The 24,139-nt window shown below is 36.0% G+C and overlaps 1 protein-coding gene across 2 annotated transcripts; it reads left to right on the top strand.

The window, feature by feature from the left end:
• Positions 1-1,801: 1,801 nt before the first annotated feature.
• Positions 1,802-23,589, top strand: LOC121405838. 2 transcript variants are annotated; one of them, XM_041596806.1, is made up of 21 exons: positions 1,802-1,890; positions 3,627-3,764; positions 4,941-5,032; positions 6,086-6,254; positions 7,696-7,826; positions 8,736-8,874; positions 9,527-9,658; positions 10,102-10,254; positions 11,002-11,104; positions 11,774-11,900; positions 12,711-12,831; positions 14,166-14,351; positions 15,203-15,383; positions 16,246-16,394; positions 16,770-16,849; positions 17,257-17,345; positions 18,092-18,121; positions 20,868-21,025; positions 21,637-21,796; positions 22,377-22,531; positions 23,392-23,589. In XM_041596806.1, exons 2-21 carry the CDS (start codon positions 3,651-3,653, stop codon positions 23,578-23,580), a joined length of 2,658 nt encoding a protein of 885 aa, XP_041452740.1. In that variant the 5' UTR covers positions 1,802-1,890; positions 3,627-3,650; the 3' UTR covers positions 23,581-23,589. The 2 variants fall into 2 exon arrangements, with proteins under 2 accessions (XP_041452740.1, XP_041452741.1); XM_041596807.1 differs by lacking the exon at positions 18,092-18,121.
• Positions 23,590-24,139: the final 550 nt, after the last annotated feature.

Here is a 24,139-nt window from a genome sequence, read left to right on the forward strand (position 1 = left end):
GTAATATTCTTTGGGCAACATCAACGAGTGTCACAAACCCAATTCTTTTGTTGCAAAAGAAAGCAATTCGCATTTGTGCTGGAGTTGGTTACCGTGATCATACGCGCCCTCTCTTTATAAAGCTGCAATGTCTTACTGTTGATGATGTCCACTTTCTTCAAACTTCCCTTTTTATGTATCGGTTTAATGACAAAATGTTACCTACCTGCTTTTCCAATATGTTTCAACAAAATAATACTATCCATACCTACCACACAAGACAAGCATCTAATATGCATTTGTATAACCCTCGCACACTGTTGGCTCACAAATCTGTCAGACATTATGGACCTGATGTTTGGAATTCGATACCTACTAGTATTAGGAATATATTATCAGTGCATTCCTTCAAAAATGCGGTAAAACGCATACTTGTCTCTAAGATGTAATTTTTTTAGCAAGACACAATTTGTTGTACTGTACATTTTAAACTTAAGTATTGATATAATTTCAAGTATTATTACACCTCACACACTCCTTGTAAATATTTGTAAATAGTTGTGGAACATAATAATTTGTTTATTTAGTTTTCTTTGTTTTGTTTTTCTTTCCCTTCTTTGAGTAATCATTAGTTTTGACTTTTCAGTATTGTTTTTATATTTATGTATGCAAATCATATATCCAAAGGTCTGACAACAGCTCAAGCATCTGCTTATTTTGTCATACCACTGCATGTCTGCAACCTTGTTATAATCAGTTATGTTAATGTTATGTTAATCATCATAATTATACATTATTATTATGTAAAATTCAAGTAATCAATTTTGTGACGGTTACACTATGTAAATTATCATGACATGCAGAAACAAATAAATAAATAAATAAAACTAAATAAATAAATAAATAAATATAGAGTTAAAGTTGAAACTTTATTATAAAAAATATTTACTAAGACAATGCAGGGACGGATCCAGTATTTTCCAGGGGGGGGGGGGCAATTTTTTGGAGGAAAATTTTGACAAAACAAGAAAAAATAGGTTTTCAACCACAGATTAAGGGTATTTCGTACCCCAACAAATTTGACAAGCAAAAAAAAAATAAAAGGTTTTCAACCACAGAATAAGGGTATTTCGTACCCCAAATAATCTGACAAGCAAAAATTAAAAGAGGGGGCACACCTCTGTTTTAATGACAGTTTGATTACAAAACTTTTAAGTTTGCTTCTCAAAGAGGAGGGATCTGCGCTTGAGACAATGTTATTGATGTTATTGTTTTAAAAACAAGTCCAAAACCTAGTTTCCATGAATGCATAGAGCATTTCTATTTATGTCACTGATGGATAATAGAGTTAAGTCCACCGCACACCTTACGACTGTTTGCGATCCGATTTTGGAACCAATCGCATTCATTTTCTGAAAATGTGAATGGAACATATCATTTTATTTGAGGTTAAAATAAATAGGAAGAATACTAATATAACAATTTTTAAAGATTGCAAGCATTCATTTTGGAGTGAAGCCCAAATTAGTTTCAAATCGTAGCCAATCATACGACTGCAGTGACGTCATTACGACCAGATATTAAATTTGCTTTTATTATAAGAAGGATGATCATAGCATATAGTCACAGATTTGAATATAGGTATTTTTACGATGATTTCGATCATTACACAGTAAGATATTCCAAATCTCAATATCAGCATCAAATTGTGCTACGTGTTATTTCAAAATTGAGTCGCAGACCAATCGTAAGGTGTGCGGTCGCCGTAAGTCGATTACTGAGTCGACGACTCGACTGTTGCCGAAAGTAACTCTGTCCGAAAAGTTAGAGCGCCATCATCGATGGGTTGCTTGGAAACGTAACGCTGGCCCAATCAATTATCTCATTGGCAAACATTTTCCTGAATTGAAGGTAAGCTTTTACTCTTGTTTTATCGAAATTATATTTAGGTTTATCATGATGATGGTGAAGAGCATTCTATACTTTTACGTTACTAGCATATTTTTATATTTATACTTGATATACTACCTTAAATGGGTTATAAAATTTACGTGTAGACTGCTGCTCTTAGTACTACTACTACTAGGCTGTAGTGTAGATATTGTCCCACATGTTGAAAATTATGCTGGCTAAGTTGTACTGTAAGTGTAGCGTAATGTTTTTTTTTCTTGGACTTTTGAGAGTTGAATTGGGCTTGTTTGATAAGCATTATTTTCCACACACTTTACATACATTTATAGGGCTGCCATCTGTCATACTCACTCATTTTGGTAGGTAGGACAACAACTATTTAGAATAAATAAAGCTCTTAATGTATTTTTTGTTAATTTGTAAATTAAAAATAGTCTAACTTCACATGAAAATAATCCTCAATTAGCTACTAGTTAAAAGTTATAGAAATTCCATATAACTTCTGATAAAGGAGCACAATAGATCATGTTTATATGCCAAAAAATACAGAAGAAATTGTACCTACATGTAGTCCTAGTACTAGTCCTAGCTCAACCGTACATCTCGAGTAGATCTATAATTCTATACATGTTTCGTGCGTATAGCCGCGTGCCAGCGAAAATCCACAAACTTCATCATGGGAGCCTATATCTATGGCTTTAGTATGCATTGGCGCTGCTTGAAACTTTATCAATTCAAGTTTTGAAAAGGATCCATAAATTTGGACCCATTCAACCCAAAATTCATAAAATGCCAACAAAAAAATGTGGCGAAACGTAAAATGAGCTTTCAGATTCTATGAATCATCAATAGATTTGAGCTTATTTTGAGTGGATTACGGTGGATTTCAAAGCTAAATTTAGTGTTAAAATCAGCTAAAATCCAGCCGGTTACGGTGCCACTGTACACACTGTACAGGGGTACAATCACAGAGGGGAAATGGAGTAGCTATTCTTCTGTCCTGCCATAGGCTTTAACGTTAGCAATATGCTGCTTTCGTGGCACTAACACATTGACAAGTGAACCAACGTGCCTATGAAAATTTTGTGCACATCCCTGACAGCACTAGTGCGCTATGGCCGTGCCTAATTTTGGTCCTTGTTAGGTGTAATTCTAACTCTAAATGTTAACTTAAAACTTTGTTTTGTTTGCATGCATGATCTCTCTCATTTTGACCCATATCATCGGCGTGTGGGAGTCTCGCTCTCAACTAGTTTTCTGATATCGGAAGCCTGTATTTAGGAAAGAGTTATTGCACTTTTCACTGTAGTATGGCCACAGCCTGTCAAGCACTCAAGAAATCCAGTAGGCTGTGGAAAAAAAGAAAGTTTGCAAACTTGGACCAAAACCACAGATTTATTCAATGGACTATGTCGAATGATGTGGGGGATGTCAATCACGGACGTTAGATATAGTGATACATTTAAAGATTTTTATGTTCAAATATAAGTTAGTTTAGAGATGGCCTGAGCATTGCAATTCAAAATAGACAAATGTAGATTTATATACATATAACGTTAAATCTATTTTAACCATTGACCATATTTCATTTTGTGAAAAGAAAGTTTCTAAAGACAAAAAATATGACAGAAAAGTTGTAGATATAGATGACAAATCATTTTGTAAAATGAAAGCTTCTGTAGAGCTATCTCAATGTTCTTCCAATTTGTGTTTTTATTTTATTCCCCGCTACTCAGTTATTCAATAGATGTTGGTAAATAATGGATGAGGAAGTGGATATCAAGACAGCCCCGCAGCAGGATAGTAACAAGTTTGACATGCTCTGCGATGGCGTCCTCAACTCTATAGCATTAGTACAGGCAACTCTTGCTGAGGTAAAAACAGACACAAATTGCAACCTTGGGGGTGTTTCACAAAGATTTATGTATGAGTTGCACTTAAATGCCTAGTTGTGTGCATTATAAAGGCATAACCATATTGGTCAGATCATGCAAAGAGGATGTGCACATTGTATTTCAGATACGTGTCAACATTTAAGTGCGATTTAAGTCGTACTTAAATCTTTGTGAAACACCCCCCTTATTTTATTTCTTTCTTCAAGTGTCTACTAAGGCGACTTCTAGGGCGTGAAACAGGCCCAAAACAAACGAACAACAACAACATATCTTCAATGATATCAAACTTTGTTTGATTGCTCAGGGGAAATGTTAAGACATTATTCAAACTATTTTGAATTGGTGAAAAGAATCGTTATTACCAAAGCGGTGGAAGTTAGCTACTGTATTTGATATTCAAGTTTCACTGTTTCCTTGTTTAATTTTCTTTCTTTCTTGTAACTTTTGTACCTTATGTCGCATAATTTTGGATCCGCAAACCCAATCATTACAAATTTGATCTGAAGGGTTGCACAAGACTTGAGAGAAAAAAATTTCCTGAAACAATGCGACACTATACACAAACCTTTTCCATTGAAGAGTGCTGGAGAAAATGTGAAGGGAGGGGGAAGAGGGGTTCCCCAGTCTGTTTAAGATTAATGCTCCTATCACTGGCCTTGAATAGGCCTATGTTTGTGACCTTTTAAATTTTTGGCACTTGTGCTGTTAAACAGACGAGCCCTATAGAAAAGTGGCCTTTCCCTAGAAAAAACGAAATTTAAGGCTGGAATTTCTCCACATTGTGCTACACTCAAACCAGGTGAGGTGAATAGGTACACCTACACCTAGGAAGATTAATTCATTGAATGCACTGAGCACTGCTGAAGAAGCGGCAGCACAAACTCAAGCTGGGGTACTGATAGTTACACTTTGTATTCTCTGAAAACTTAGACTGTTTATTTAAAGTGAAATTTCAATTTACTTCTCAGTGTAGCCTCACACTGATACACATAATGTTTTCATCTCGGAAATAGCTCTGGGGCTGCTGAAAAGGATTATACTGCAAAATTCTGGGTTGAAAAATGATGTAAACTCAATTCATTTCATTCTTATTATTTAATATCAGTATTTAAGAAAAGAACCTCATGTTTTGGATCTGTGATTTCTCTTTGTCAGTTCCTGTCATTGAAAGATGAACTCCTGATTCATGCTCTACCTCCAACTCTGATGGCCAGACTTATCATGGTCTCTGGTAGGATATTCAGAAGGTAAGAATTCAATGATGAAGACTTGCAACCAAATACTGATCGCTACAATGGTGTGAACACCATCTGTACTTTTTTTTTCCACTGAAACCTCATTCATCAAGTGCTCCAGCCTGAAAATAATCTAAAATGCAAGAATTCAAAGATATATGCTGCATCTAAATACTGGTACTGATCGCTGCAATGGTGTGAACCTCATCTGTACATATTTTTACACTGAAACCACATTCATGGGTAATCCAGTCTGAAAATAATTATATCTCAAATGAATTGTACAATGTGAGTAAAATGTTGAAAATTTCATCAATATTTGATAACAAGTAACAAAGTTTTTTTGAATGTAAAAGTTCTCTTATATTGTGTGAAAGCAGTTATATGCACACCCTCATGAATAGCTGTGGTGATGATGTCATGTCTGCACTTTCTACTTTCTTAGGTTATTACAAGAAATTATAATTATATGATATGTTTCCCTTGTAACAATCTTATGTATTAAATTGGTTGTCAACCTGATTTTTTTTTCATTCTTGTTGGACAAAATTGAATATGTAATTTCAGATTTACAAAAGAACAAGTGGGGTATGGCACCATCAGCTTGCTCTTTTCATACTCATTAAGCATGCATAGAACTGTTTGAAATAATGCAATATCTAAAAATGTCACAACTTTTTTTCCTTGTCCAGTTTTGACAAAATTTTCAGTGTTTTGTTTGTATTTATTTTATCTAATCAAGTCATATTATTTTCAGCCTGGAGCCCTGGAGTATCTCTTTAAGCTAACTATTCTTGACTTTACTGAATCAAATTCGATAGATTCATGATTTCAGCAAAATTTCAGCACGAATGATCTTGAGACCAGTTGGTTAGACTGGTCCAAGTTCTCTCTGTATCCTGAGAAGGGAAGAGTGCTATTATTTTCAACCTGGAGTACCCCTTCAAGTGAACTATTCTTGACTTTACTGAATCAAATCTGATAGGTCTGTGATTCCAACATAATTTTAGGTCCCCAAATATTCCTTACTATCACTATAAAATCAAATTCTATCTCTAATTTCAGCACGAATGATCTTGAGACCCCAGTCAATGAGTTGGTTAGACTGGTCCGAGTTTTCTCTGTATCCTGGGAAGAGAAGAGTGCCGCTCTGAAAAAACTTCACAATGATTACGAGAGCAAGCACAAGCAGCTCAATATCGCTGTGAGGAGACTACAACTTCTTGATTCACAGGTAAATATATTAGTATGATTATTTTTATTATAATTCCAAGGTTAAAGCCTATCTTTAATTTTGTTAAATTCCCAAAATAGTGCACCTCACTAATCCATTCTATTATGTAATTATACTAATGCATTTACCCTTAAACTTGTGTATAGTTTTGGTAAATCCACCAAAATGCACCTATCACTATTCCAATTCATTGCTAGCTAATATGAATGGATATGCCCTATAACAGTTATGATGTGGAGGATATGAAATGAAAATGTGTTTTACAGGATAAATTTTGCGATTTTACATGGAAATTTAACTTGATCGGGTCACCCGATCAAATTAAAATATCTGTGTGTTTTTGTCTTTCAATTAAATCCTATTCCAAATCATGGAATGGGCTGAAACTTTCAAGATATGTTCTTTGTCTGTAACTTTTGGATATCTAATCACTAAATTTATAAGATAAGTGCTTGAATGCCCATTTTTTAATTTAAAACAAGCATCGCCGAGAGAGGGCGCTATATATCAAATATTTGAATATTTGAAATTTTCTCAGAGAAGTGCAGTTGGAAAGATATCTAACGGTCTCTACGCTTCAGTAAGATTGTCATATTAGATGATATTCGATTATCAATCACATTATTGACCCTTTACCAAAGCTATACACAGGCTTTAAATGATTGTGTTGTGAAGGATATAAAGTAAAAGTGTTTTATTGAAAAAATTATCAAATTCTATATCAAAGTTTAATAAGATTGAGTTACCGATTGAAATAAAATATGTGTGTAGTTTTGTCTTGTTTATATTAAAGACCTTAGGCATGGAATGAGCTGAATATTTCAGGATGTAATCTTTGTCAGCAGCTTTTTAATACCCACTTACTGCTATTTGAATAAAAAAAACATACTGATAGAGAGTTTATATTTAAATACAGATTTGAACGGCTGGAAAATGCCATACATTTATATGTAAATTCTAATGGGCCAAAATTCTGTAAATGACCAATATCTTTTTGTACTATTTTAGTATTGTAATGTTCGATGATACTCGAGTACAGCTCACATTACTGCCCCTTTACCAAAGGGGCACTAAAGTAATGACCTGATCAATGACCTGATCAATTTTCAGTCATACTCAGATTGATTTTTTGAAGGAGGATATTTGAAGTGTATATATATATATATATATATATGCACTGAATTTTGTTCTTATTGTAATTAAGCAAATATATTTGACTTGGCAAAGCAAGCTTTAACAAAATTATATTTTAAATCAGCAAATTTACTTTGCCACTCATTAAGTGTATCAGACATCTATTTTATGTGATCAATATGAAATATATGCAATTCTGATTGAATTAATATTTAAGAATTATTTTTGAGTGTGTGATTTCCACAAATATTTCTAGAGTGCTCTTTGTAATACTGTAAACATCTTCATATTTTAAATGTTTTTATAGGCTAAGAGAATGGCAAAGGAGAAACGCATTATGATGTGGGAGAAACTCTTCTCGAAGGTCACTAGTTGCAGAGGACACGGAAGAAGATGGAAATTCCTCATTGATAACTTCAAGCAGAAGTCTAAGTTGGGGTAGGTTCCATGAGAAATCATCATTCCCAAGATCAAGCGCCAGTCTAGTTAGGATTGATTTTGTGAAAAATCCCTTTTGCTTCAGGCAGTAGTCTACTTCAAAACATAAAAGCAAGATATGTTTAATAATTGTGATATCTGTAGTGTACGGAGACCAAGATAGTAGCATCCGTCTAGAGACTGGTAAAAACAACTTTGTTAGCTATAAACAAACCAACCCAAGTAAAACCTGCCGACTTTATTGTTTTTTTTAACTTGACCCAACCCAAAATATGCTAATTAACCCACCCTTCTGTTCATCAATTTTCTGCATTATTTTAAAAAATGAAAAAGCAAATAATCCATATTGTGAGCACAGGACACTTATGCCTGATTGACCCTTAAAGTGGAGCGTCGTGGCCCATTGGATTAGTCTCCGGACTTTGAAACAGAGGGTCGTGGGTTCAAATCCCAGCCATGGCGTAATTTCCTTCAGCAAGAAATTTATCCACATTGTGCTGCACTCAACCCAGGTGAGGTGAATGGGTACCTGGCAGGAATTTATTCCTTGAAATGCCCCAGCGCTGTAAAAGGCTGCGGGGCTAAAGCCAGGGTAATAATATCCAAGTCCTTTGGAAGCGCATAGAGACGTTATTTATAATGTGTTATGCGCTATACAAGAACTGTCTATTATTATTATTATCTCTAGTAAAAATAGATCCGACAACTTTCATATCATACCCTGTATTGTAACGAAAAGAAAAATTACAGACTGACTGGCCGACAGTACTATCCCTCTGTTACAGAATGTTCAGGCCTTAATGGGCAATTGTTATTTATAGAAAATACCCCCAATAGCAGAATTTTGTTATTATTGTGATGATAATGAAGAATAGTTGTAGATAAATGTATATTTTTTTACTTTATTAGGATGGAGCATCTCCAAGCATACATAGAGTCATTGGATAAAGAACCTGATTCTGACGGAGAAGGAGGGGATAAGGACGAGAGCAATGAATTTGATGGGCGGAGCCAGTCATCAGTGAATGAACTACAATTACTCAGCTCAGTATGTATTACATTTACATCTAATTGTAATAATCAAAAATATTTTTGCATGGCTTGTGTTTCATCAAACTGTTTGTATGGACATGCACTTGTGTATGCACAGCTGGAATATGTTCTTAGGTTCAAAGTTCATTTTTTACAACGTATTAAAGCGAAATAAGGTACAAGAAAGAAATGATTGTCTGTATGATATTGTCTGAATACTAACTACATGTACTATTATCTAAGTGAATATCTTGTTTTTACATGACTCTATATCTAACTGTCAGCTACATTGCTGTATTGTGTTGTCTACATGACTGTATGATTCACGTACACATGTGCATGACTTTATATCTTTATCTATATCCAACCCTTGTGTATATATGGCCTGTATCTTGTTGTGTTGCTGTATATGTTACTATTGTCTACAGTATGATAGTCTGTAAGCACAGACTCAAATTTGACACTAACCAAAACCATGTCTAGAGCGAAGACTAGACTTCAAACTCTCTAGCTGTGTCAAATCCCCATGCAGCCACAGTGCATAGTGAATATAGTCTCACTACTTTATACTCTTCACTATTCATTCTCCGAATTGCGAAAATCAAGGGTCTGTACCTGCAGACTAACTTTACGATGCCATTGTTTTCTCCATTGCATTTGTCTTGTAGTCCGATGAACTTGATTTCACCGAGGAGTCTGACGAAGATGATGAGGTCAAAGGTCACGAGAGTACAGCTAGGGCGACCGTACAGACGCAGAGAGATGAATTAGATAGTGATATCGTCACTCCAGCAAGCAAGGTAGGAAACTTTTATTTTTAGTGATTTAGTTTCATGTAATTGTAAGAGAAATTGCATCAAAACTCATGCTAGAATAAAAAATAATTAAGTATTTTGCATAGATAGATGCATAAGATGGTGATATAGTCACTCCAGCTAGCAAGGTATTATGATTTGATTTCTTAGGATTGTTATGAAATTTTTATAATCAATTTATGCTGAAATAAAAAAAATGATAAAGAAAAATATTGGAAAACAGTAATCAATTGAAAAACCTAGATAGGTACATGTTTGTGATTTAACAATCAATATTCATATGAAGGTGAAAGGGAAACATCAGTAAAGTTTTCAAGAATACAAACTTATAACATTGATTTGATTTAATTTGATTGTAATATGAAATTTTATCAAATTGTTATTATAATTTGTTAATCATTATTATATAACTATAATTTTTTCCATAGCGAGTGACTTTCATCGACCCCAAGAAAGGCTTAGGAGGTCCCGAGGTCATCCCAGAGACGGTTATTGTGGAGGTTCCTGCTCCAAAGCCCCCTTCAGCTGATAAGACTGTATGGACGCATGAACCGGAATATGACTGGTTCTTTAATATAAAGGTAAGGAGGGTGGGGGGGATGCAATGCCCTAGTCAGCATTAGTAAGCAGATAAAAGCATCATCTCTTGCATTCTTGATAGAACCTTCTGGCTAACCTGGGCTCTGTCTTACAAAGCGTTGCGATTGATCCATCAACCTCAACAATACGGAAATCTGTCATTGTCATAATCTTTCCTACAGGAGATTTGCACAATGTCCTTATGTAAACAAAGAGGAGCATATTGGATTGTCAATGAATGAACGAATATGCATGTACATCATGTCTCGAAAACATGCATGTTATATGATAATGATGATGACTTTCCATAGTTGTGGTTGATCAGATTAATCGCAACTCTTCGTAAGACAGGGTCCTGATGTCCGGACACGTTTATACAAATTCTATCGATCTGGGTTGCCTCGGCATACATGCATTCAAATAGTACAAATAATTATGAAGGTTTGCGTTTTATAATATTATTTGACATAACTCTCAACTGAGTAACATGTATGAAAGGGGAAGTTCTTCCTGATATTCAGTTGATTTTGATAACAGTAGAAAAATTAGAGAATATTGGTAAAGGTTTGATGAAATTACGTTGAAGAATTACAGAGTTTCATACGAACTGTTAAACATTGATTTTTGTGACTCCTCCGTATATCATGTCATGCCATATAAAGTTCCCCAAAGTGACATGTTCTCAAAAACTTGTGATTTTAGTTGATTATTCTACATTTATCTCCCTCGATCTTCTCATCTGATTGTAGGTCTTCCATCCAGTTGGTATTACAGGACCAGACATCAAATGCAGCATTAACTTCAAGAAAGATTTCAAGAAGACAGAGTTTTATGCCAGACCCGTGTCTAGGGGTAACAAAATTTCCTTTAATTTATTGGGAATCTTTGTAACTTATTGGGAATCTTTATAACATTGCTTGTAGTAATCAATGTGAATTGGGTGGGAGGGGGGGGGGGTACAAATGCTCATTAGAGCCCTAGAAAATTCTCATTCATTTATCATTTTTATATATTTCATTTTCATTTCATTTCAGTTATTTTCCATTTCCAACAATCATTTGAAATAAGTTTTGTTTCATACATCTTGATATAATTATAATCAATGAAACAAGGAAACTTTATATGTATAATAATCAAGGTAACCATCAGGTCAGAAACGGAGGAAGCTGCCTTGAGGGGAACATCAAATATATTGCCAGCAAAAGAATCATATTGGCCTGAGTCTTTAGACAAGGGCAATATGGGTCTTTTAAGGGCAACATATTTGATGTTCCCCAAAAGAAGAGCCAGACAATATTTTCATTATCATCCAAACCAGATATCTCAAGCAAAAATCATGATAATGGTGATATTTCTTTTAAACATAGGGGTCTATGTTACGTGAAATGATTCATCAAATATAACAATAACATATACCAAAATATAACATAAATCCATTGAAATAATGATGTGAAGAATGTTTGGTCATGGAATCCACATCCTTCTTAACATCGACTGACATCACTTGATTGAACCATTTAGGTCTGAGTGGAAGACGTTCGCAGGTGCGCTCCGGGCGAGGCATGATCGGATCCAAGATAGGAAAGAACAACCAAACATCAAAGTCGGTCACTCTTAAGTTACCAGATGAGAGAAATATTGACGATAGGTGAGATGTTGTGACTTACGTACCCAGTGATTCTCAAACATTAGGCGGTTACAGCACAGGGTTCAGGGTTCCCAGCCCATTAGGGAAATCAGGGAAAATTATTTTACTTTTTCCAGTCAGGGGAAAATCAGGGAATTTGATAGAATATACCTCAACTCAGGGAAAAATCCCTTAAATGAGGGAAAAATCAGGGAATTTTGATCAACCCGAAAGTTGAAAGCACGGTAGTCAGTCAGACTCTGTTATATTTTGTTGCATATCACAACAACATCCATTGAATGACTGGTTATGGTGGTGATAATTAGTTTTACATTATTTTTTTAATACTGAAAATAGATGTAATTCACTGCAACAACTTCGTAAACATGCGAAATTGGGAATGGGTTTAAGTAATTATCAGGGAACATTTAAACTTCATCAGGGAAAAATCAGGGAATTTTGTTTACTCGAAAAGCTGGGAACCCTGGAGTTTAAATTGATTCAAGACTACCAAGGCCGTGGATGCCCTGTTGACTTGCCCCAGTGCCCCTTCCATTGGCCTTTGAGATTTGTTCAATGCTTTGTGCAGAAATGTAGAAATATGGCCTCTAGACAAATTGCCTTTAGAAATGTTATTTTGCCCTAAGAATATCTAAATATGTATAAAATGATAGAAATAAAACAAATTGGAAAGGGTATTTATGTTTTCTCTGATTGTTCTTATTATCATCCTGAGCTTCCTGTTAAACAACAACCAAAGCAAATGTTCCTCTCCACATTGTCTACTCTTTGCTCTACATGTATAATTCATTTGTCTTTTGTGTGTACCAGGTGGCAGAACCTTGTCTTTCCTATTGGTGACAGTCCTCTTTTCAACATGGAAGATGAGCTCACAAAGAAAGATGAGGATGCAGCTCAAGCGAAAGAAGGAGAGAAGGACAAAAAGAAAGAGGTAAATTTCAATCAGGGTCCATATGGGTGGTTCATAAAGCTGTCTGTAAGTAATGAGTGACTTTATGAACAACTTTTGATCCTTTCTCAGGTGCTAATTCCACACAAATGAAAATTTGGTGCGCATAATTCACCCCGAGAAAGGATCACCAGTCATTCACAAAGTCCCTTATAACTTATGGACAGCTTTATGAAAACACCCACCAGGACTCCTGAAACACAGAGCTTAACTTCTGATCATATAGCTGATCTTTATAACTGGTTCGCAATGGCCATTTTGTATGGTCCTTCTCTAAGCTTTATGGTGCCACAACCATATGGAAATCCATCTTTGTCATAATTAATATTCCTACAGGAAATTTGCCCATTGCCCTTTGTAAGCAAAGTAGAAATGTTAAGAGAATGATGAATGTATGAATATAAATTTTGTCTGGAAAACGTTTTGAACAAATTTGCACTTTAGATGTTGGCGTTGCTGGCTTTCTATAGCTGTTGTATATCAGGGGCCCGTTGCAGAAAGAGTTGCGTTTAAACGCAAGTCTAAAAATCAATTGCAAGTCAGGAATGCGCGCTGTTGATTGGTTGAAAATCAAGTTGCGCATGATTTTTAGAGTTGCGTTTGATTGCAACTCTTTCTGCAACGGGCCCCAGATCAATCACAACTCTTTATAAGACAGGGCCCAGTAGTTCTGTTTCCAATGAATAATGTTCCCTTTGTGAAACATGTATTACAGGAATCTCTCCAGAAACACACAGGATCAGTTCTAGTTTCAGTTTGGTTTATTTTCATTTCGACTCAAGTCTATTTAACAGTAAAAGAAATCATTGCAAAGATATAAATGAACATACAAGTATATACACTATGACAATATAACATAGATTAATAAATATTTACAATAGTCACTAAACAATATGATAATCATATTAATAATAATATTTACAATGAATGAGATAATCATGATAATAATAACTGTAGAATAATCATGATAAAGCATTTTGCATATACATGTAACTTCTTTTATTCATCTTTACTATTTGAAGAAATGTTGAGGAAATGGAGGGATCCCGTAAAAAGCAGCGCTTGTTGAGTGAGGATTCCTCAAAGAATAAGTTAAAAGACAGATTTGTAGGTATGAGTATAAATGCAAGAACAAGAAAAAAAATCCTTAAAACGAAATCGTGTTATGCTATTGTGATGAATGGAGTACGGAAATGATAAATAATAATAATAAAGAAGGGATCATAAAGACCCCTTTCTGTAACATTCTTGGGTGGTCATCGTATGTAGGTTCTCAATTAGAAAAATAATCATCCTGCTTTATATTTCTTCTGAAGCCTGAAGAAGAAGATGCGGAGGATGATGGAGGGGATGATGGGAAGGATCCGTCTAGGGTCCAGTCCGGTCATTCTACGGTATCATCACTAGGAGGAGAGATGCCTCTTAAACTAGGTGTCCACCAAGGGCACCTGGATGAACTCATCGCGATGGGGAACATAGACCTTGCAGACTTACGCGGAGAGGTAAGGATGTGTTGTTGGCAGTGATGATGATGATGATGTTCGTCCTTCACTAGCGAAGACGACCACAACTTTAAAAAATCCTATGGTTCGAAGATGGCAAAATAAAGCAATTTCTGCCTGTAAGTCTGTTGGGGTTAGGGTTAGGGTCTGTTGCAGTGTGGACAAACAAAAGCTGGCAGTGGGGCAGTGATGACGTTTGCTCTGCTTTTTTGATGCTAGCGTTTTTGCGCCTGCTTGTCCATACGTCTTTACCTGTACCCTGACACACCAGCCCTAACCATGGTGCTCCAGGCAGAACGGTCCTCAGCTGCAGTACCGCATAAGTCAACTTTCTGTAAGTTGAATGATAATCGTAGTCAAAGGTTTTGTCAGATCAGCATATGAAAAACATTGTTATTGTTTGCACTTTCTAGGTTTAACACATTTCTTTGGTCTTGAGAGATTATACTAAGGCAGATTTATGAAAGAGGGTTTCAAGTTTAATACGCCCCCCCCCCCCCGAATCGCCCCAAGAGCCCTTCAACACTGAAAACGAGCCCCCTGAAATTCCCATTAGATACAGTGTAACCTGTAATACAATGTGGGTATGTCGTGGTCTAGTGGGTCTGACTCGCACCTTTTAAATAGAGGGTTGTAGGTTCGAATCCCTTGCATGCATTGGGCGCTGTTGAAAAGGTGGTAGCTCAAGCGTAAGCTGGGGTAATAATAGTTGCGTGTTGTATCCTCAGGCAAAAGCACGATATAAATCCAGGTATTATTGTAATTATTATTTGAAAATTTTGGATGATGTGCTTAAAAACTAACAAAACTAACTTTTTTGAACTGCTTTGTATTCCCCCCCCCCCTTTCAGGACATCCCAATATTTGAGAGTGCAGAAGAGACAGGAGAGACCCTCCCTCACACATTCCCTATCTATCCCATCAAGCCTAGCAGGAAGCTCAAAGCTAGTCCAGAGGCTCCGGTCGGATCACTTCCTATCATCTTCTTCTACACAAGAATTCACAAGCCCTTCACGTTTGAGAAGGAATCAGGTATGGTCTACGAATGATACAAGTATGGATACTAGCTCCACGTGGATGTTTCATAAAGCTGTTCGTAAGTTAAGAGCGACTTCAAGTAAGACTGGTGATCCTTTCTTGTGGTAAATGGTTTATTCATTGGCGATGGTTGAGCGCATAAGATAGGTTCACCAGTCGGTCTTAAAGTTGCTCTTAACTTACAAACAGCTTTGTGAAATGGGCACCAGGGTGCCAGCTAACACGGGAGCTGAGACAACTGGGCCGCGCTGAAAGATTAGGTGCCGAGTTGTCCAATATTGGGATTTTGTTACAACTCTTTGTATTGAATTCAAATTAATTGCAATATTTTCTACCATGATTTTTTCAATTGATTTGTGTGTTTTAGTATCAATCCTAGCATACATGTAGGGTTATGGTTAGGTTTAGGGTTAAGGTGGTTAGGACTTAGGATGGACAACTCACCACCTAATTTTTCAGAATGGCCGATCTGTCTCAAATTCTGAGATGAACTGGAACTTAGCTCTAGTAGCAGTGCAGTGTTTTGGTGTAGTTAAGAATTTATTGGATTACAGTAACTGCATGTCTTTTAACATCTATTCCCCAAGTGTATTTGAAGTCACTACAAAGCTTTCAAAACTCGTAACCCACATTATCTTGCACAAGTAGACTTACATCATGAATTTGGTCTTTTTACTTAAAAACCAAAATCTAAACCACATAAACCGTTTAACCTCTTTTACTAAAAAACAAAGACTTGGCTGGAGGCCGGAACCCCCAACACCTCCCTCCCAGCCTAGTTGTGGTAATTGGAACGTTATGAAATCAAGTGCTTGTGGCTATATTATAACCCCTAATACGTTGTTTACATTTACAGAGACTGCTAGTATTACTGAGATCGTAGAAGATTTGACTGGAGTTGATCTCAACAAGATGAAGAAAGAAGATCTTAGTATCAACAAAGAATATGATGAAAGATGCCTCTCAGCCATGACTATTAGGTCAGCCACCCCTTCAGAGAAGCCAGTAAGTTCCTTCACTCATAACTGGGCAATTCCAGAAAAAAAAATAGTCTGACCCTCAATTGAATTTATTTTCATATTTTTTGCTTACTTCACTAATCATGGGACTTTTTATTCTAAATAAAAATCTATTCTATTATAAAACTTTGATTTATTTCAATGGAGATGAATTTATTAATCATTATTTATGTATGTTTGATCTAGTCATTGGTTATTTGTATATTTCCATTTTTAGTTAAATCTGAAAATTGGAATGATCGTTTAGTCATTAATTATGGACATAGATTTCTTGTAAACTTCTTTATTCTATTCTTAAAATTAATTTCTGTAGATTCATCACTTTATTCATTTGTACCATATTCCCATTTATTTCTACCAGGAAATGGTCCCCAAGGCTGAACTTGATATAGTTATTGAACAACACAATCAGGAGTTGACGGTCCTAACAGAAGATTTTGAGTAAGTTTACCCCTCCCCCCTCTTCCCCCCCAAAAATAACATGCAGTGATGAAATACATGTAGCACCCAAAAGAAACAACCAGTTCCGTCAAATAATTGTCCACAAATGTATTTAAATTGTCAAAGTTCATTTGTTTATTTGATATATTAATTTATTTCCACCGACTTCCAGGAAAGTGATAGCTCAACCTTAACCTGGGGGGGGGGGTAATATTAGTAGCACTTTGTATCCCCTGGAAGAAAAAGCATTCTATAGATCCAGCTATTATGATCATTATTATTATGATCTTTATTATTATTATTACTGTTATTATTATTATCATTATTATTATTATCATCAGTGTTTTGTTTAATTTCCCCTATTAAAGAGAGTGTAAAATGCTATGCTTTGATTGTTTTATGTTTAGATCTCGGATTCGTGATTTGGCTGCAGCCCTTGAAGCAGTGCAGACTGAACAACTTAATCTACTGAGTGGAGCACCACCGGGTCAAGGAGGTAAGATATAAACAATGCATCCCAGAAAAAAAGAAAAAAACCAAGAGTAGTGATATTTTATCATAACCTGATCAGATAAGATTAGGTAACATTGGATTTTATTGAACTCTATCAACCCTCAATCAGGAGTATGAGAGTATCAAAAAGAACATATCAACAACACTGAATTTGTGTAGAAATTGAACATATATACATTAATGAATATGTGTATAAAAATTGAACATATTTACAGTAATGAATTTGTGTGTAAACAAAAATGAACATATTTACAATAATAAGTTTGTGTATAAAAATTGAACGTATTTGCAATGATGAATACATGTATGTATGTGTATAAAAATGAACATGTTTACAATAATGAATACAAATCTTTGCATTGTCAAAAAACATGCTACAAAGGCTAATATAACAACAACAATAACGAAACCCACTATAAACTACCGGTATTTGTTATGTTTAGTACAATTACATTAAATGCACTGGTTATTCAACCTCCCTACCACTTCAAGTCATTACATTCACTCTGGTAAACTGTATTATTATCAAGGAATCTTCAATCATTTAGATATTTAGAGAAGTACAACATCAGAATTACTAATGATTTTTTTTTTCAAATGGCAAGTATAAATGGTAAATGGTGTATTTTATTTCTGTCAAGTTTTAGAATCTTTCTTCATTTGTTTGAGTCAACTGAATAAATCATTTGAATATTAATGCATGTTTTATTTAAAAAAATAAATAATTAGACGAGTCAGAAGAAAGAGTTATGGAGATGGGTAAGAGAGTGATGGTTAAGGGTTTAGACTCTCTGGTGTTCAGTGTTTGGGGTTCAGTGTCTCTTTTGTGTTCAGTGTCTCTATGGTGTTCAGTTTTTAGAATTAAGTGTCTCTATGGTGTTCACTGTGTGGTGATTTCAAGTTTAGTTTGGTGTTGGTGTTTGAAGCACCATTTTCATTGCTTCCATACCTCCAACACCTAATCTGAGTTGTTAAGAGTAAAAAGGTGCAAATCACATCATTAGATAGTGTTTACACTGCAGTGCAAAATGAATTCAAGAACATAGTAAATGTATTGAAAATGCCTGTCAAATGACAATGCACAATTGGAAGGTCTTTGTCGAGAATTGGTGAACCAAAACGGCAGTTTCATCCTATGTTTCGGAGCTGACAAAAAATTACAAATATGTCGTTTGTCTAGAGTCCTGGGGGCCGATTCACAAGGCTGTTCGTAAGTTAAGAGCGACTTTAAGAACGACTGGTGATCCTTTCTTATACGCGCTTAACCATCGCCAATGTATATACCATTTACCACAAGAAAGGATCACCAGTCGTTCTTAAAGTCGCTCTTAACTTACGAACAGCTTTATGAAACACCCACCAGGACGAAACTGTTGGTTTGACTCTCCAATTTCCAACAAAGACTTCTTAGTCGTGCTTTGTCATGAAGCGCATTTGACCGTACATTTTCTATGATCTTGTATCCGTTGTGCGTCGTGAATGTGAAAACTCCCTATTGGCTCAACACCAACACCAAAAGTTCAGCACTTAACCTGAAATCACCCAGCATCTCTTTGGTGTTAAAGAGGGTGTTTCATAGGGTTATCATTTTTTGTCTCACCTGCGAAGCAGAGTGAGACTATAGGCGCCGCTTTTCCGACGGCGACGGCGGCGGCGGCGTCAACATCAAATCTTAACCTGAGGTTAAGTTTTTGAAATGACGTCATAACTTAGAAAGTATATGGACCTAGTTAATGAAACTTGGCCATAAGGTTAATTAAGTATTACTGATCATCCTATTAGAGTTTCATGTCACATGACCAAGGTCAAAGGTCATTTAGGGTCAATGAACTTAGACCATGTTGGAGGAATCAACATCGAAATCTTAACCTGAGGTTAAGTTTTTGAAATGTCATCATAACTTAGAAAATATATGGACCTAGTTCATGAAACTTGGACATAAGGTTAATCAAGTATCACTGAACATCCTGCATGAGTTTCACGTCACATGACCAAGGTCAAAGGTCATTTAGGGTCAATGAACTTTGGCCGAATTAGGGATATCTGTTGAATTCCCATCATAACTTCGAAAGTTTATGGATCTGATTCATGAAACTTGGATATAATAGCATTCAAGCATCACTGAACATTTTGTGCAAGTTTCGGGTCTCATGATTAAGGTCAAAGGTCATTTAGGGTCAATGAACTTGGGCCGAATCGGGGGTATCTGTTGAATTACCATCATAACTTTGAAAGTTTATTGGTCTAGTTCATTAAACTTGGACATTAGAGTAATCAAGTATCACTGACCATCCTGTGCTCGTTTCAGGTCACATGACCAAGGTCAAAGGTCAATGAACTTTGGCCGAATTGGGTGTATCTGTTGAATTACCATCATAACTTTGAAAGTTTATGGATCTGATTCATGAAACCTGTACATGGGAGTAATCAAGTATCACTGAACATCCTGTTTGAGTTTCAGGTCATGTGATCAAGGTCAAAGGTCATGTAAGGTCAATGAACTTTGGCCATGTTGGGGCTTTTTGTTGAATAATCATCATATCTCTGTAAATTTATTGGTCTAGTTCATAAAAAGTGGACATAAGAGTAACCATGTATCACTGAACATCTTATGCGAGTTAGAGTAGTATTCAAAGTCAGCACTGCTGCTATATTGAACCGCGTGATGCAGGTGAGACGGCCAGAGGCATTCCACTTGTTTTTCTAAATGTTTTTATCAAATCGAATTACAGTATTTAATAATAGTTGTTAGTTGTTGGTAAACTTGATCATGAGTCTATGAGACCTGCAGCATGAAGTGCTGGAATATATACCCTTTAAACTGAATGAACAAACTATGTGGACGGTTGAATATTGAATTGGATATGATTTAAGCAATATCTTAATCAAGCACAATAGTTTGTGAAAATTTTCCTTAACTTCCCAAAGTTGAACTGATAATTTAAGCCTTGATCTTACGGTTGGTGTGTGTGTGTGTGTGCATGTGTGTGTGTGTGGAGGGGTATTGAGAAATACACAAGATACTTGTTTAACATTTATTTGCAATTATCTTAAGTTCACTTAACTGTATTGTTACATTAGAGGTAGGTATTTTCCTTTAATAGCACAAGGCTTTATGATAGGAACCTATCACACATTGGTTAGTTCAACCTTGAGTGATACGAATAGACAATCTTGCCAGAGAGATATTATCGTAAAGAGATTCTGATAGAGTGCATTTTTAATCCCACAATCTCACAATCTCTTTTAATTATATGGTTGAGGTTTTAGTCTTTTTCTTTTTGCTTGACATTACTCTGCACAATCCTGTTTGAAGCTGTAGTTCAAAGGAATATGCAAACTTTACGAAATACTTCAAAAGTGTATCAATTGTTTTAAGTAACCACTGGTGTTGATGGTAGTTTCGGATATTATAATTCTTATTATTATCATTAATAATAATATTATTTTTATTATAATTATTGTTACTGTTATTATTGTTATTATTATCATATTTTGTTTGCAGTTGCTTCTTCAAGATCACCCTTCAGAGGTTGGACACCTGGTAAGGACAGTCAGCTAGTGGTCCCTCAGCCTCCGGACAAGGATCGGTCAAGCAGTAAGAAGAAGGGCAAGAAAACTGGGACCAAGTTACCGGAATGGGGGAGTGACTTGCCCAAGGACGTGAGTTTGTTTCTTTGTAGGTTATGGTAGCTCCAGTAGGAACTCTGCAGGATTGCTTTCTGCTGGTATAGTGCCAAGTTGGTATATAGCAAATTACATAGGAAATATTTAAAGTCTGTTAATCAAGCATCGCTGCTGACCTGATAGATGACAGAAATTATTTTAGGGTCCTTTTATTAAGAGGAAACAGAGCGGGGATTCGAACTCACAACCTCATGATCACAAGTCTAATGCTCTAACCACTAGACAACATAATTGTAAAAACAAGGTAATACATATATCATTGGTTGTGGAATAATGAAAATCACACATTTATGGCTAGGATTTGATGTAGTGCCTCTTCCATAGGATACATAGCATTGTATTAGGCATATAGCGAGTAAAGATTTATAATACTATCTCCGATGTTTTTAATGTGTATTTAGTTTTTCGAGCCTCCTTACCATTTGGCTGTTTTACTGATAAGACTTGATTGATGTATGGATGGCCATCATGATTATTGTGTATACTCTGTATTTGTATTTTAGTTAATTATCCGTGAGCATTGACTCGAAGTGTATTGGCCAATAAATCAAATCTAATCTATAATATTTGGAAATATTTTTGTGCAGTTCTTGGAGCGTTTGCAGATGTTCAACGAGGAAAGCGAGAGGAGACGACAAGAGCTTGAGAAGAAAACCAAGAATGAAGTTAGCAGCCATATTGAGAAGCAGTTAGCTGGGACGTATAAACTTAGCTTACAAGACACACAGAGTCCTGATGCTACCAAAGGTAAAGAGATTTCAAGTGTTATTGTAGAAATTGTAAAGGCCTGAATTCACAACGGTAGTTTAATTGTACCTTGGTAAAAACCATGAACTGTGCCGAATTTGAGTACGTAATTACTTTTATTTTATCGCCTTTACAAAGAAAAGTCCAATTGTAGAATGCACGCTTTGGGTGAAGGGTGCTTAATCATGCTTGAATTAAGAGCAGAAAACAAGAAATCTACATTGCGACTATAGTCCATGGTTTTGTAACATGATACATATGAAACTGCCTTGTTTGCGAATTCAGGTCAAAGGGTGAAGACATTGGCATAGCTTATTGAAGCAATGCCAAAGAATAAGAACCAGTTGCCAAGGATATATATAACATTCATATATATATTCATCTTTAGAATGCAAAATTTGGCCATTTCAAGCTCTTTCGCTGCAGTTAAACAGTATTATTAATCATTTGATGATTAAAAAAAACACATTGTTTCCGTCTTGAAAATTGCGGAGGAGGTGGGGGTCATTGTCCCCTTCTCCTGGACCCCAGTTCAGCCACCGAAGCCGTTCAACTATATATCTCTTTCTCTTTTTTGTAGATATCAGCTTGCCAGCAGTATTCATGCCTACTCGGACAGGTCAGCTGTACAACCCAAGAGCTCATCATTACTTCCATCCGTCCGGTTCACTTGGTCATCTGAGACTCACTCAACCACCTTCAATCTTTCAATTGCCTCCGTTACCAGCAAAACATGTATCCTTAATATGACTTCCTTTTTTTTTTAATTCAAACTTGATTTCACTGAAAGATAAACCCTGATAATGATAACAAGTTTACAGAATTGAACAAAACTTGCATATGATGTAAAACTATAAATAAAGGATATCTGTCAATTATGTCAAACAATTTTCAGGAAAATGTATTGATACAAAGTATTGATACTCTGTATCAATGCAGAGTATTGAGCAAATGAAGATCAGAAAAATTGCTGAGAAATCCTGCCCATTTGTAGTGTGGTCCCACGTGGTGTTTCCTGTGTCAGCTACACTAGTAATGAAATGAATATAATTTCAAGCAAGTTGGAATTATTTTAATCAAACCTGTTAGTTCTACATGTAAGTAAGCATTCTTGCATACTATAGTAAAGCTTCTATTAAGAATTTCCTATCGAAATTAGATTTCTGCACCAGAGCTTGATCTTAGCTTGAACGTTTCCCACCATGTTTTTAAAAAATAAACTCACGAAGATAGAGACCACATCACGTTGTGTACTTGGTTTTTTGAAATGACAATCCTCTGGCCTCCAGTGCTGTAAACATCACATTTTGTATTCTTTGGTAACATTTTCATTTTAACATGTGACAAAGCAGTTGTAAATAATAGAAATCTTTAATGAAAAAATGAGGTTTCCATGAAAATGAAAGCTTGAAAAACACAAGTGAAAGCCTACAATGTTTAAATAGCAGATTTTGTAACCGTACACAGGTTTTTCTGGTGGATTTTAGTTTAATTTTCATGATTTTCACTGAAATGACCACATTAAGTTTTCTGTTAAAGTTTGAGAATCCTGTGTCCTTTCTCTTGTTTTCCTTAACACTGATATTCATTTTCAGAAAATGTCTGTGATCAACCTGTTTGACATCAGAAAGAGCATGAACTGGGCGGTGACAGAGGACTGGACGAACCGCATCCCTCAAACTCCTGCAGAACTCCTGGAGAATACCCTTCACCCGGGAACACCTATGACTAACAATACTGAGCCTCGAGCAAACATGGCTGCCACTGATGATACAAGACAGTAGGGGCTGGACTAACAATCCACAAACTCCTGCAGAACTTCTGGAGAATACCCTACACCCTGGAACACCTATGACTAACAATACTGAACCCAGAGCTAATATTGCTGCCACCGATGATACAAGACAGTAGGGACTGTACAAACCATAATCCACAAACTCCTGCAGAGCTCCTGGATAATACCCTACACCCCCGGTACTCCTCTGACCAATAATTCTGAGCCTCGAGTGAACGTCACTGCTTATGATGACAGAAGACAGCAGGGACTGGACAGACCGCATCCCGTAAACTCCTGCAGAACACCTACAGAATACCCTACATCCTGGCACACCTATGACCGATAATACTGAACCAGAGCTAAGTTTGCTGCTAATGATGTGAGACAGTAGGGACTGGACAAACTGCATTCCACAAACTCCTGCAGAACTCTTAGAGGAAGCTTTATCCTGGAAACCTACCGTATGTACAGAACCTAGAACTAACATCACTTCCAATGATGTTGCAAGGCAGTTGTATTTATAATGAACCACATTCTACAAAATCCTGCAGAGCTCCTGGAGAACA

This window comes from Lytechinus variegatus, chromosome 19 (assembly GCF_018143015.1).
Source record: "Lytechinus variegatus isolate NC3 chromosome 19, Lvar_3.0, whole genome shotgun sequence".
In the NCBI taxonomy this organism is placed as follows: domain Eukaryota; kingdom Metazoa; phylum Echinodermata; class Echinoidea; order Temnopleuroida; family Toxopneustidae; genus Lytechinus; species Lytechinus variegatus.